The 14,626-nt window shown below is 41.4% G+C and overlaps 1 protein-coding gene across 4 annotated transcripts in view; it reads left to right on the top strand.

The window, feature by feature from the left end:
* The window catches only part of XRCC4 (X-ray repair cross complementing 4), a 459,278-nt gene that overhangs the window by 320,777 nt on the left and 123,875 nt on the right, over positions 1-14,626 (top strand). For all 4 annotated transcript variants that reach the window (XR_012850567.1, XM_075837643.1, XM_075837633.1 and 1 more), the window contains one exon: positions 2,336-2,492. Coding sequence is in view for 3 of the 4 variants with exons in the window: in XM_075837643.1 (XP_075693758.1) it covers positions 2,336-2,492 (157 nt within the window). In the remaining variant the exon portion in view is untranslated. The remainder of the gene's footprint in view (positions 1-2,335; positions 2,493-14,626) is intronic.

The raw sequence follows: 14,626 nt of genomic DNA, 5'->3' as shown, positions 1-14,626 counted from the left end.
TCTAAGCCTTGTAACGTCCAAGAAAAATAAAAGAATGTTCAAAAAACGATGCCAATCTAAAGTAGACATATGGTAAATGTGAACTAGTAACTATTTTGGGTGGTATAACCGTCTGTTTTACAAGCAGATGCATTTAAATTCTGAAAAATGCAATTTTTTCAAAATTTTCTCTAAATTTTGCAATTTTTCACCAATAAACACTGAATATATCGACCAAATTTTACCACGAACATGAAGCCCAATGTGTCACGAGAAAACAATCTCAGAATCGCTTGGGTAGGTTTAAGCATTCCGACGTTATTACCACATAAAGTGAAATATGTCAGATTTGAAAAATGGGCTCTGAGCCTTAAGGCCAAAACTAGGCTGCGTCCTTAAGGGGTTAAAGAAATCCCTTTCAGATAGCTTGTCAGTTCTAACATGTTTATAATGTCTGATGTAAGTGAGAACAGATCTCTACTTTTTATGTTCCTGTTTGTGATACTTTACCGTGTACATTAAATGTTTATTCTGTATATAAAACTAGCAATAGAGATATACGTTGTCCATTTTTGATCAATTTGGTGTAAAACTGAACTATCGTTATTGCTTCTTTACTTTGCTGTTTTCTCTACATCATGTAAACTTTTTCTCTACTCCCTGTAAGTGTTTTCAGCACCTCTCCCTAAGAGGGTATTGAGAAAGAGGAAAGAGACAGAATACACTAAAGGAAACATCAGGGCAGATAAGAAGGAAGGCAAAGTGATTGAGGAGGTGGTGGAGATACCAATAGAAGGGCCCGGAATTGTATCTCTTGTCTAGTAATGAAGATGTTCTCTATGTCGTAGTCTACTTCATTTTATTCCATTTATATATATACTCATATATTTATTTATATTATACTCATAAATATATTGGCATAAGATTCACATTCCCTTTAAAAGCAACAATTTCATTTTCATGAAGTGATATAGATGTCAACAGATCCCAACAGATCTCCTTGTGGTTCCTGATTCTTCTGTCCTCTTATCAGAACACCTTAGAAATCCAAGTAGACCTCTACTCCAAGAATGTAGTTATCTTTAAGGAAGGAAGATTAAACAGGACAAGTTGACAGTTAATGAGTGGGGGAGAGTGGTGTGTTTGTGAACTTGATAGATTATGTCTGATTAGACGTTTCTCTCGATTCATGGGAGCTGTCTCCTCAAAGTATATAACATGAACAGTCTATGACCCCCGCATGTTCACTACTGGACAGAAATCCATCATTTCACTTTCATCCAATGTCGCATTACAGTCTATGCTCATAAAAATAAACCTCAGTCTAAAAAATAAGACCATCTCCTGGGAGAAAGCAGGAGGCTGAAAAGTAAAGTGATATGTCTCTTGGATATCACGGCACTATTTTTTTCACCTAGATCTCTGTATACAAAAATATGACTATTACTATTACTATTAAAAGGCATTGCCAGTCACCTATAGACAGTGCGACCTAGGACACTGCCAGTCACCCACAGCCGACAACCTTACAGCACTGGCAGTGACCACAGATCCTCTATAAATATTATAATAATCACATGGCAGCACCACTCCTCCGTACCCCATGAGGGATCATTACGTTTTTCTACTATATTTGGTTGAATAACTTGGCGCTAGAATCTAGTAGAGAACTACTATTACAATTGATACCACACCATGGTTCTGGAGTGCTCTTAGCTCTGGACAAGCTCTGTAAACTGCACCATCTTTTTACCGCATACACTTACAAATTTTTCTGCCACAAACTTTCCCACGCGTGCAGGCACACTGTATGCATCTAGTTGCCTACTTATATGGAGCCATCAGTGCAGAAAACCGCTGGGTGGCTTTATGTGGCGACCGCAGCTAAAATTTTATTAGCAGATAAAAAATTGTGTTTGCATTTGTAACTTTTTCATTTTCCATTTGAAGCCCTGTGTATATAGTTTAATTGTTTGGGAACATAATGTTATTAGTGTATTTTAACAAATAAATATGATAACTCTGGATAGTAATTGCATCACACGGCTCACCTGTCTATTGCGTATAAAGAAGTTGCAGAAAACCGCTGGCATTTGACTGTAAATTAGTTGGACAACGATGGCACCTTAATCACATTTGTACTTTTCATTACTAACCAATTACGAATTTTGTCATTGATATTCTCTTACCTTCAATACTTACTTTTTTTTACAATTACGTCTAAAGGTTATGGAAATACACATGTTGCTTTTTGACTAGAACAAAAAATAATTGCGTTATAAATTGAAGTATATATTTCAACTGTATGATAACAGGTTAATCTACTACTAAATACTTTTGGAATTTCGTTTTTCAGCTCCACCACCTGTCTCCAGGCGCCGATCTCTTCTAAACAGCCCTGATGATTCTCCAGATATTGCACCAACCAGAAAGCGTAGACATCGGGGGAAAAAAGGATATTACACACAAATGAAGGATAAACTATCACAACCTGAAGATCAAGAAGGCCAAAGGTAGTAGTTTCCTTAACCCTTTCACTGACCAAAACCAATATATAAGAAAGGTAAGAAGGTTGAACTGAGTAACTAAAGTCCAGTAAGTTTGACATCTGTGGTATGTAAAGTATTTGAGGGTATTCTAAGAGAGGAACTACAAAAGTATATAGCGGAGAAAAGTCTAATAACTGATAACCAGCATGGATTCATGAAAAACAGGTCGTGCCTAACTAACATGTTCGGTTTCTATAAAGAGGTAAGTGCAAATCTGGATGTTGGTCATGTGACGGATGTGATATATTTTGATTTTGCAAAATAATTTGATAGTGTTCCACAAAACAGTCTTGTTCTGAAGCTACAGACACAGGGACTGGGGGACCATGTATGCACGTGGGTAAAGGTTTGGTTAAGGGACAGAAAGAGTCATTATAAATGGAACTCAATGTCAAGCATCTGCTTCAAAAGCATAAAGAATTTGAGGGTGTATGAAAAGAGTTAAAAACCTGTGATTCAAATGTAATATTATCCCTCTAAAAATCACTTGTCAGTTTTGGGCTCCAAATTGAAAAAAGGATATAGGAGAGCAGGAGAGGGTTTAAAGGTGGGCGACTAGATTATTAAATGGGCTGTAAAGTGTCTCTTACAATAAAAGACTAGTAAAATTGGGCTTTGTCAGCTTGGAAAAATTATTATTAACATGTAAAAGTATATGTGTGGTCAATACAAAGAGCCGGTACATAATCTGTTTTTTCCAAGGACTCTACGAAGTGTAATTCATGGAGAAAGATTGAACTTAATGGAAATGTGTCTTTTTTCAACCCATGTAACTATGAAATAGATCACAACTTTTATATAAGGGCTAAAGCTTAGATTTTGGTAGGGAAAGTAGATGCGGACAGAGTGTACTTTAAAAAAAAAAGGGAGGGTAGAGGTGGAATTGGGTTAAAGGAGCAGTTCTCCAATAAGAGAGTACAAACTGCTGAGGCGGGGAGTGTAAATTGAAGGCTGCCATAGGAGAGTGCTGCAAGGAATACTGACGTAGTGTGTTAGCCATGTTTCTGTTAGACCCAGAAGGGATAGCGTGTGATAAATATAAAGGTTGTGAATGTAGGAGAGCTTTCTGCAGACAGAATGTGGGGAAACCGGGGTTAAGCAGAGATTTACGGGGTTACAAGAGTTTGTTGTAGTGAATCGGTGATGGGAGGAAGATGTAATAGTGGGGATTTGTTTAGGGGGCCGGGGATTTGGTTAGGGGGCCTAGGCAGTGGCGTAGCTATAGGGGTCGCAGCGGTCGCACTTGCGACCGGGCCCCTAGGCCTGGGGGGCCCACGGGCCCCCGTTGCCACACTGTATGCTTCCAAAAAAAAATCTTCTGTGCCGTAAAGCCGGCACTTCCTGGTTACGGTCACATGGTACACTTAGTGTACCATGTGACCGTGTTGTCACGTGACACGTCTTCCGGACAGTGGAGTGGAAGAGTCGGTGCCGAGGACTCCAGGTGAGCTGCAGTCTGTCTTGTGTTGTAATGTATTGTGATGTAATGTGTTGTGATGCCTTGTAATGTATTGTGCTGTTTGCGGTGGAGAGGGGGGGGGGGGCGTTAAATCACAGCCCTCCCTCCTCTCTCCACCGCAAACTGCACAATACAACACAATACAGTATAGTACACATGACTATGAGAGCGGGGCTGCGGCTGTGTAATACAGTCATTGCCCCGCTCCTGAGTCCTGACATGTGCGCGCCGTCAGCATGATGTGATGCGGCCGGCGCTGCACTAATGATCTGCGGCACTGAAGACAGAACATGGCGCCATTAGTGGAGCGCAGGCAGCATCTCCTCATGCTGACCGCGCGCGAACTTACTGTCAGGAGCGGGGCAATGACTGTATTACACAGCCGAAGCCCCGCTCTATAACGGCGGAGATCAGAGGAACCTCTCATCTCCGCCGCTATTCTCCTGAATGCTGCGATCAAAGCCGACTGCAGCATTCAGGGGAAAATGAGAAGGGGGGGGGATGCCTCTGGATCGTGTCACAGGGAACTCCTGTGACGCGATCGAGGGCCATACCATATATGGGCAGACAGCCCTGGGGTCTATTGAAGGACCCCAGGGCTGTCTTACCATATTTCCTGTTAGGGCATACTGAGGTATGTCCTAACAACTGCCTGTGTGCTATCTGTCCACAGGCTAATGTACTGACATATATCTGATATATGCCAGTATATTAAAGTTTAAAAATAAAGTAAAAACAAAGTATTGTTAAATAAAAAAAACACACATTCACCTTTTTTACAATAAACATTAAAATAGGTCTCAATACATAAAATATACACATATTGGGTATTGGCGCGGCCGTAATAACCTGCACAACGATTTTTTTTGCATTATTTGTGATGTGTACTCTGTAAAAAAAAAAAATAAACTGCTTTCTATCACTAAGGCTATGTTCACACGGAGTATTTTAGGGGAGGAATATCTGCCTCAAAATTCCGTTTGGAACTTTGAGGCAGATATTCCTCTCCCTGCACGCCGATTTTCGCGGCGATTATCGCGCCGTTTTTCGCCCGCGGCCATTGAGCGCCACGGGCATAAAACAGCGAGAAATACGCTTTCTCCTGCCTCCCATTGAAGTCAATGGGAGGTCAGAGGCGGAAGCGCCCGAAGATAGGGCATGTCGCTTCTTTTTCCCGCGAGGCAGTTTTACTGCTCGCGGGAAAAAGACGCCGACGCCTCCCATTGAAATCAATGGGAGGCGTTCTCGGGCCGTTTTTGCCGAGTTTTGCGACGCGGTTTCCGCGTCAAAAAACTTGGCTAAATACCCCGTGTGAACATAGCCTTATTGTGAGGCACGAGGTGTGATGAATTTAACCTCCATGTGCCTCACATTAATAGTAATTAACCCCATCATGTACCTCACACATTATTAACCCATTATGACTGAGAAACATGACGGGATTAATTACTATTAACGTGAGGTACATTCAAAATTCATCATCACACCTCGTGCCTCACATTAGAAAACGAAAGAACTGTTTTTTTTTATTACTGTAAACGAAGTATCGGTATCGAAGTCCAAATTTTGGTATCGTGACATCCCTACACTGTGGGTCGCGTCCCCCTGGGGGTTCGTGTGAAGACCTCCGGGGGGTCGCGAGTCACTCACCGAGGTCCCGGTTCCATTCAATCCTGGAGCAAGGAGCTGGCATCTCCTTGATCCTGCATTCACTGTGCCCTGAGCGGCTCGACGCAGGCAGGCGGGATGTAGCGACATCATCGCGCCTGTCTGCGCTGAGTCACTCATAGCACAGACCGGAGGAGGCGAAGGATCCTGCACCCGGCGTGGCAACGGGGATAGGTAAGTAATTATGCATTTTTTTTTATTATGCACATATGGGGGCATTATACTGTATGGGGGGGCTGATATTGTGTGGGGGGCATTATACTGCATGGGGGGCAGATATGGCATGGGGGCTGATAAGATGGGGGGCATTATACTGAATGGGGGCTGATTTGGGGGAATTATACTGTATGGGGGCTTATATGGGGAGCATTATACCGTATGGGGCTGTTATGGGGGGCATTATATGTTATGGGGCATTATACTGTGTGGGGGCAGCTATGGGAACATTATACTGTGTGGGGGCATTATACTATGGGGGCTGTTGGGCAAAGCGTCTGGGCATAGGCACGCACAGGGGTCTGATGATAATGATGATGGTGGTGTTGGGGAGTGGTAGGGGGGCCCAAGCTGAATTCTTGCACCCGGGCCCATGAGCCTTTAGCTACGCCCCTGGGCCTAGGATTAGGAGATATGTCACCAGCAATAAGGAGTAGTAGAGAGAGAGATTGTAGGTGTGAATAGTATAGGGTGTAAGATGTCAGTGTGTGTTTGGGACGGTGCTGTCACCGAGGTAAGATGTCAGTTTGTGTTTGGGACGGTGATGTCACAGAGGTAAGATGCCAGTTTGTGTTTGGGACGGTGATGTCACAGAGGTAAGATGTCAGTTTGTGTTTGGGACGGTGATGTCACAGAGGTAAGATGCCAGTTTGTGTTTGGGACTAATAGATATTGTTTTATAGATAATCATTAAATCATGAACAAATCATTGTCAAGTATTATGATTGCATTTTAAAATCTCCCATATAGTAGCACTATCTTTTGTGGTGGCACAATCTTTTCAGTAGAAATAATTCTCCAGTTCAGTGCGTCCAACAAAGAGCTTTCGTAGTGGAACAATTGTATACAAACAACTTTTTATTGCTGCTTTATTGTAATGTGATTGTTATTCAAGATATGTATTTGGCACTCTGTCAACAGTAATTTACTGCAAAACATATCAAACATACTGATCATAAATCTACAGTAAACTATTATGGATACGAAATAATTCACGTAATTACAATAAGTAGTTTAATGAACTGTACACATGGTTAATATGAATTGTGAGCAGGTCAACAAAAATCGGCTTTGTTAACCCCTTGGTCGGAGTGTCACGTACATGTATGTGACAGTCGCCAAGGGGAAGTATGTTACAGCCAATACATCACTGCAACCAGCAGAACCAAAGACCTCTTTGATTCCGCCTGTTTAACCACTTAGATTCCGTGGTCAATAGTGACAGTAGCATCTAAGCCGGTAAAATAAGGGGGGGGGCCCCCTCTGACTACCCATTTCCCCTCGCGATACGATCATGTGGTGCCGATGGTTGGCATGGCAGCCTGGAGGTCTAATGAAGGCCCCCAGGTCTACCATCTTCATACTCCTAGGCAGAGCTTAATAGGAACCTGTGAAAATCACGATATACTGCAATACAGTAGTAGTATTGCAGTATATCTGCAAGCGATCACTGGTTCACGTCCCCTAGGGGGACTTATAAAATAACTAGAACACAGTTAAATAAAGATTTCTAATGTAGAAAATAAAATATATAAAAAATAAAAATAAAAACTTTTTTACTAAAATAATGTTAAAAAAATAAAAATTAACAGAACTGGTATTGATGTTTCTATAAAAGTCTGAACTATTATAATATAACCTTGTTTAACCTGCACGGTAAACTCCGTAAAGAAAAAAGTTTAAAACGCCAGAATTACTATTTTTGGTCACCTTCGCTCCAACGAAAAATGGATTAGAAAGTAATCAAAAAGTCGCATGTATCCCAAAATTTTACTAATAAAAACTACAGCTCGCCCTGCAAAACATAAGCCACATACCACTCAATCGACGGAAAAATATAAGTTATGGCTTTCAGAATGTGACGACACAAAATAATTTTTTTTAACAAATTGTTTTTTCTTTATAAAAGAGATAAAACATAAAAAATATATAAATTTGGTATCTCTGGGATCATATCGACCCATAGAATAAAGTTAACGAGTCATTTTTACCACACGATTTATGCTGAAAGTACGAAACCCAAAAACCGGTAGAATCACTGTTTTTTTGGCCGTTTCACTCCACAAATAGATTTTTTTTCAGCTTCCCAGTACTTTTTATGGTACATTAAATAAAGCAGTAAAAAACTACAACTCGTCACGCAAAAAACAAGCCCTCATACGGCTATGTCAATGGAAAAATAAAAAAGTTAGGACTTTTGGAAGGCGGGGAGGAAAACACAAAAATAAATATCTGAAAATTGACTGCGTCACCAAGAGGTTTTAACCCCTTCCCGACATCCGCCGTATATATACGGCACTGTCGGGAGGTGCTTCCCGCAAAGCGCCGTATATATACGGCGCAGTGATGGTGCGGGCTCAGGAGCAGAGCCGGCACCATCACCGCGGGGTGACAGCTGTATTATACAGCTGGCACCCTCCTGTAACTGCCAGGACCGGAGCTATTCTCCGATCCGGCAGATTAACCCCTCAGATGCTGCGCTCAATAGAGCGCAGCATCTGATAGGTTTTCACCCGATCGGCAACCCAGTGATGCAATCGCTGGGTTGCTGTGGCAATCGGACGCCAGAAAATGGCGTCCGAGTCTGCCTTGTACGGGAGCCGATGAGGACCCGCCTGCGGCGTGTCCTCATAGGCTTGCTGTCAGTGAATAACTGACAGCGCTAATACACTGCACTACGTATGTAGTGCAGTGTATTAGATTAGCGATCGGGGCATCAGGCCCTCATGTCCCCTAGTGGGACAAGTCAGAAAAGTAAAAAAAAGTTAATAAAAATGTGGTAAAACAATAAAAACACACACATTTCAAATAAAAATAAAGCTAAACTGACTTTTTTCCCATAGTAAGTCTTTTATTATGGGAAAAACCGTAAAAATCAAAAAAACTATACATAATTGGTATCGCCGCGTCCGTAACGACCCAAACTACAAAACTATTATGTCATTTATCCCGCACGGTGAACGCGGTAAAAAAAAAACATGAAAAAGAGCGCCAGAATCTTTGTTTTTAGGTCACATCTCCTTCCAAAAAATGCTATAAAAAGTGATCAAAAAGTCACATTTACTCCAAAATAGTACTAATAAAAACGACAATCCGTCCCGCAAAAAATAATCCCTGACACCGTTTCGTGCACGCAAAAATAAAAATGTTCTGGGTCTTAGAATATGGCGACATAGAAAACAAATGATTTTATAAAAAAAGTGATTTTATTGTGCAAAAGCCGCAATACATAAAAAAAACTATATAAATTTGGTATCGCCGTAATCGTATCGACCCGCAGAATAAAGCGAACATGTAATTTAGGGCGCACTGTGGATGCTGAAAAAAAAAACAATAAAAAACTATTCCAGAATTGCTTGTTTTTGGTAATTTCCTCTACAAAAAAATGAAATAAAAAGTGATCAAAAAGTCGTATGTGTTCTAAAATGGTACCAATAAAATCTACAGCCCGTCTCGCAGAAAACAAGCCCGCACACCGCTCAATCAACTGAAAAATAAAAAAGTTATGGCACTAGTAATGCGGTGATGAAAAACATCTCAATGCGCAGGCCGGAGGGGAACATTTCTTCAGTTTCAGGGCCCCAGGATTTAGGAACTAGGAAAGGGAAGGGACATAGCACATCAGCTGGAAGCGAGGGCGCCCGTATTATACCAGCGCAAAACTTTCCCAGTAATATTTCCCAAACTACGAAGGAGAAAAGGTCCCCAAAAGGTGCAGTGTAAAGAGTGTTACAAAAGGGGGATAAGAAAGAAAACTGTTTATCAGTGTGACACCGGCCTGTGCATAACGGATCGCTTCACAGCGTAACACACATCTATGGAGAATTGTATTATTTACCCCATTATTATACCCTCTTATTATGCCCTGATGTACTCCGCCCAGATTACATATATCCTGATGTACTCCGCACAGATTACATATACCCCTGATATACTCCGCACAGCTTACATATACCCTGATGTACTCCGCACAGATTACATATACCCTGATGTACTCCGCCCAGTTTACATATACCCCTGATATACTCCGCACAGATTACATATACCCTGATGTACTCCTCACAGATTACATATACCCCTGATGTACTCCGCGCAGATTACATATACCCTGATGTACTCCGCGCAGATTACATATACCCCTGATGTACTCTGCACAGATTACATATGCCACCACATTATAAACGGAAATACCAGCAAAACCCCAAACAGAACTATTACCAAGCAAAATCCATGCTCAAAATGGCGGTCTTTCCCTTCTTAGCCCTACAGTGTGCCCAAACATCAATTTATGGCCACAAGTAAGGCATTACCATACCCGGGAGAACCCGCTTAACAATTTATGGGGTAAGATTCTCTAGGGGCACAGCATCTTGTGCGGTGAATGGGCAGATCAGTGGAGAAATTGCAATTTTCACTTTGCACAATCCACTGCGTATTCATTTCTGAAAAACACCTGTGGAGTCTAAATTCTCACTACATCCCTTGATAAATGCCTTTAGGGGTGTAGTTTCTAAAACGGGGTCACTTTTGTTTGGTACATCAGGGGTTTTGCAAATGCAACATGGCGTCCGCAAACCATTCCAGCAAAATCTACGCTCCAAAAGATAAATACCGCTCCTTTTCTTCTGAATGCTCCCATATACGTAAACAGCCGATTATAACCACATATGGGGCGTTACTGTACTCGGGAGAAATTACTTTACAAATGTTGGGGTGCTTTTTCTTCTCTATTCCTTGCAAAAATGAAAAATGTGTATCTAAAACGACATCTTGTTGGAAAAAAAATTATTTTTCATTTTCATGGCTTAATTCTAATTAATTCAGCAAAAAACCTTTGGGATCAAAATTTTCACTATACCCCTAGATGATTCTTCAGGGGGTGCAGTTTCCCAAATGGAGTCACTTTTGGGGTGTTTCCACTGTACTAGTACTACAGGGGCTCAGCAAATATGACATGACACCCAGAAACCATTCCAAAATCCAAATGGTGCTCCTTCCATTCTGAGCCCTACCGTGTGTCCAAACAGATGTTTGTGACCACATGTGGGGTACTGTTTTACTCGGGAGAAGTTGCTTTACAAATGTTGCGGTGCTTTTTCTCCTTCAGTCCTTGTGGAAATGAAAAAAAAATACCTAAACCTACATTTTCTTTGAAAAAATTTAGATTTTCATTTTTACGGCCTGCTTACAATAAGTTCTGTAAAAAAACTGGCGGGTCAAAATGCTTGCTACACCCCTAGATAATTTCCTCATGGGGTGTAGTTTCCAAAATGGGGTCACTTGTTGGGGGTTTCCACTGTTTTGTCCCCTCAGGAGCTTTGCAAATGCGACATGGCCTCCGCAAACCATTCCTGCTAAATTTGAGTTCCAAAAGCCAAATGGTGCTCTTTCCCTTCTCAGCCTCGCTGTGTGTCCAAACAGCCGTTTATTACCACATGTGGGGTATTGTTTTACTCGGGAGAAATTTCTTTACAAATTTTATGGTGCTTTTTCTCCTTTAGTCCTTGTGGAAATGGAAAAAAATTAGCTAAACCTAAATTTTATTTGAAAAAATTTAGATTTTCATTTTCAGAGCCTACTTGCAATAATTTCTTCAAAAAACCTGTGGGGTCAAAATGCTCACTATACCCCTAGATAATTTCCTCAAGGGGTATAGTTTCCAAAATGGGGTCACTTGTTGGGGGTTTCCACTGTTTTGTCCCCTCAGGGGCTTTGCAAATGTGACATGGCCTCCGCAAACCATTCCTGCTAAATTTGAGCTCCAAGAGCCAAATGGCGCACTTTCCATTCTAAGCCCTGCCGTGTGTCCAAACAATCGTTTATTACCACATGTGGGGTACTATTTTACTCGGGAGAAATTGCTCTACAAATGTTGTGGTGCTTTTTCTACTTTAGTTCTTTTGGAAATGAAAAAAAATTAGCTAAACCTACATTTTATTTGAAAAAATGTAGATTTTCATTTTCATGGCCTAGTTCCAAAAATTTTTGCAAAAAAAACTGGCCGGTCAAAATGCTTGCTACACCCCTAGATAAATTCCTCGAGGGGTGTAGTTTCAAAAATGGAGTCACTTTTGGGGGGTTTCCACTGTTTTAGTTCCACTAGACCTGTTCAAAGCTGATATGGTGCCTAAAATATATTCTAATAAAAAGGAGGCCCAAAATCCACTAGGTGTTCCTTTGCTTCGGAAGCCGGTGCTTCAGTCCATTACCACACTAGGGCCATATGTGGGATATTTCCTAAAACTGCAGAACCTGGGCAATAAATATTGAGTTGCATTTCTTGGGTAAAACATTCCGTGGTACAAAAAAAATGGATTCAAAATGAATTTCTGGAAAAAAATAATGAACTTTGTAAATTTCACCTCTACTTTGCCTTAATTCCTGCGCAACGTCTAAAGGGTTAAGAAACTTTCTAAATGCTGTTTTGAATACTTTGATGGGTGCAGTTTTTAAAATGGGGTGACTTATTGGGGGTTTCTAATATCTAAGGACCTTAAAGCCACTTCACAACTAAACTGGCCCCTGTAAAAATAGCATTTTTAAATTTTCTTGAAAATGTGAGAAATTGCTGCTAAAGTTCTAAGCCTTGTAACGTCCTAGAAAAATAAAATGATGATCAAAATACGATGCCAATATAAAGTAGACATATGGGGGATGTTAGTTAGCAACATTTTTGTGTGGTATAACTGCCTGTCTTACAAGCAGATACATTTAAATTGAGAAAAATGCTAATTTTTGCAATTTTTCGCTAAATTTTGGTGTTTTTCACAATTAAATACTGAATGTATCGGGCAAATTTTGCCAGTTACATAAAGTCCAATGTGTCACGAGAAAACAATCTCAGAATCGCTTGGATAGGTAAAAGCATTCCGGATTTATTACCACATAAAGTGAAACATGTCAGATTTGAAAAATGAGGCTCTGTCAGGAAGGTCAAAAGTGGCCAAAGAGGGAAGGGGTTAAAGGGGTTTTCCAGGGATACAACATTTTGTACTTATACTCTATGTCTAAATTAAATAAACTTCCTAATATAAATTGCATCAAAAATCGGAGCACATTTGTTCCTATGCCCCTACCTCTGGCCGGCCGGAAGTTCTGCTTTTCAATCAAGTGGTTTTTTGCTTCGACACATGCACGAGCGTTATTATGCAGACAGACCTGTGTCGATACCTCACCGAGTATCGACACAGGTCTGTCATTGAAGCATAAGCAAAGAATGAATGGCGCTGGCATTGCAGAGGCTTTGGACCAAAAGGGATGCCTCAAACCCGGGTATATGTCAGAAGTCCCGAGTTTGAGGCATCCTATTAGTCCACAGCCTCCTAAATGTCCGCCCTGTTCATTCTCTGCTTATGTCTCAATGCCGGCACCATTTACTTCGCCTTCATGCTTATTCCTCCGTGCTCGTGCGCTGCTCGCCCTTTTCGGGGCGGGCAGTGCACGATCACTTAAGAATAGCATGAAAGCAAAGTAAATGGTGCCGGCATTGAAGCATAAGCAGTGAATGAACGTCGCTGCCATTGAGGAGGCTCTGATCCAATAGGATGCCTCCAATAGGATGCCTATTGGTCCACAACCTCCGCCCCGTTCATTGTTTGATTATGCTTCAGTGCCCGCCCGGTTAATTCTTTGATTATGCTTCAGTGCCCGCCCGGTTCATTCTTTGATTATGCTTCAATGCCCGCCCCGTTCATTCTTTGATTATGCTTCAATGCCCGCCCCGTTCATTCTTTGATTATGCTTCAATGCCCGCCCCGTTCATTCTTTGATTATGCTTCAATGCCCGCCCAGTTAATTCTTTGATTATGCTTCAGTGCCCGCCCGGTTCATTCTTTGATTATGCTTCAATGCCCGCCCGGTTCATTCTTTGATTATGCTTCAGTGCCCGCCCGGTTCATTCTTTGATTATGCTTCAATGCCCGCCCCGTTCATTCTTTGATTATGCTTCAATGCCCGCCCTGTTCATTCTTTGATTATGCTTCAATGCCCGCCCCGTTCTTTCTTTGATTATGCTTCAATGCCCGCCCCATTCATTCTTTAATTATTCTTCAATGCCCGCCCGGTTAATTCTTTGATTATGCTTCAATGCCCGCTCCGTTCATTCTTTGATTATGCTTCAATGCCAGCCCGGTTCATTCTTTAATTATGCTTCAATGACTGCCCGGTTCATTCTTTGATTATGCTTCAATGCCCGCCCGGTTCATTCTTTAATTATGCTTCAATGCCCGCCCCGTTCATTCTTTGATTATGCTTCAATGCTTGCCCTGTTCATTCTTTGATTATGCTTCAATGCCCGCCACGTTCATTCTTTGATTATGTTTCAATGCCCGCCCCGTTCATTCTTTGATTATGCTTCAATGCCCGCCCGGTTAATTCTTTGATTATGCTTCAATGCCCGCCCCGTTCATTCTTTGATTATGTTTCAATGCCCGCCGCATTTTCTTTGTGTCCTTTCAGATAACTCGGTGCTCGTGCACTGCCCACCGCAAAAATTCTCTCTCTCTGGAAAACCCCTTTAAAAAAAAAAAATATATAGATACAGTCCCTAATTTGACATGCTACAAAATCACTTTATCTTTGTGCTTCACCTTAAATAATAGCTTGAAGAGGGAAAATGACCAATCCAGATGCAGCAGATTTCTTTGAGATGAAGACCAGTCAGTCACGCAGTGCTTTGAACATATAGATCTGTACCCGCCACTACTAATGTAGCATGCAAGGGTCAGGGTCGCAGTGTTGGGCTTTGTTGTGAAGT

The sequence above is a fragment of the Rhinoderma darwinii genome, chromosome 1 (assembly GCF_050947455.1).
Source record: "Rhinoderma darwinii isolate aRhiDar2 chromosome 1, aRhiDar2.hap1, whole genome shotgun sequence".
Classification (NCBI taxonomy): domain Eukaryota; kingdom Metazoa; phylum Chordata; class Amphibia; order Anura; family Rhinodermatidae; genus Rhinoderma; species Rhinoderma darwinii.
This window is presented reverse-complemented; position numbering and strand designations above follow the sequence as displayed.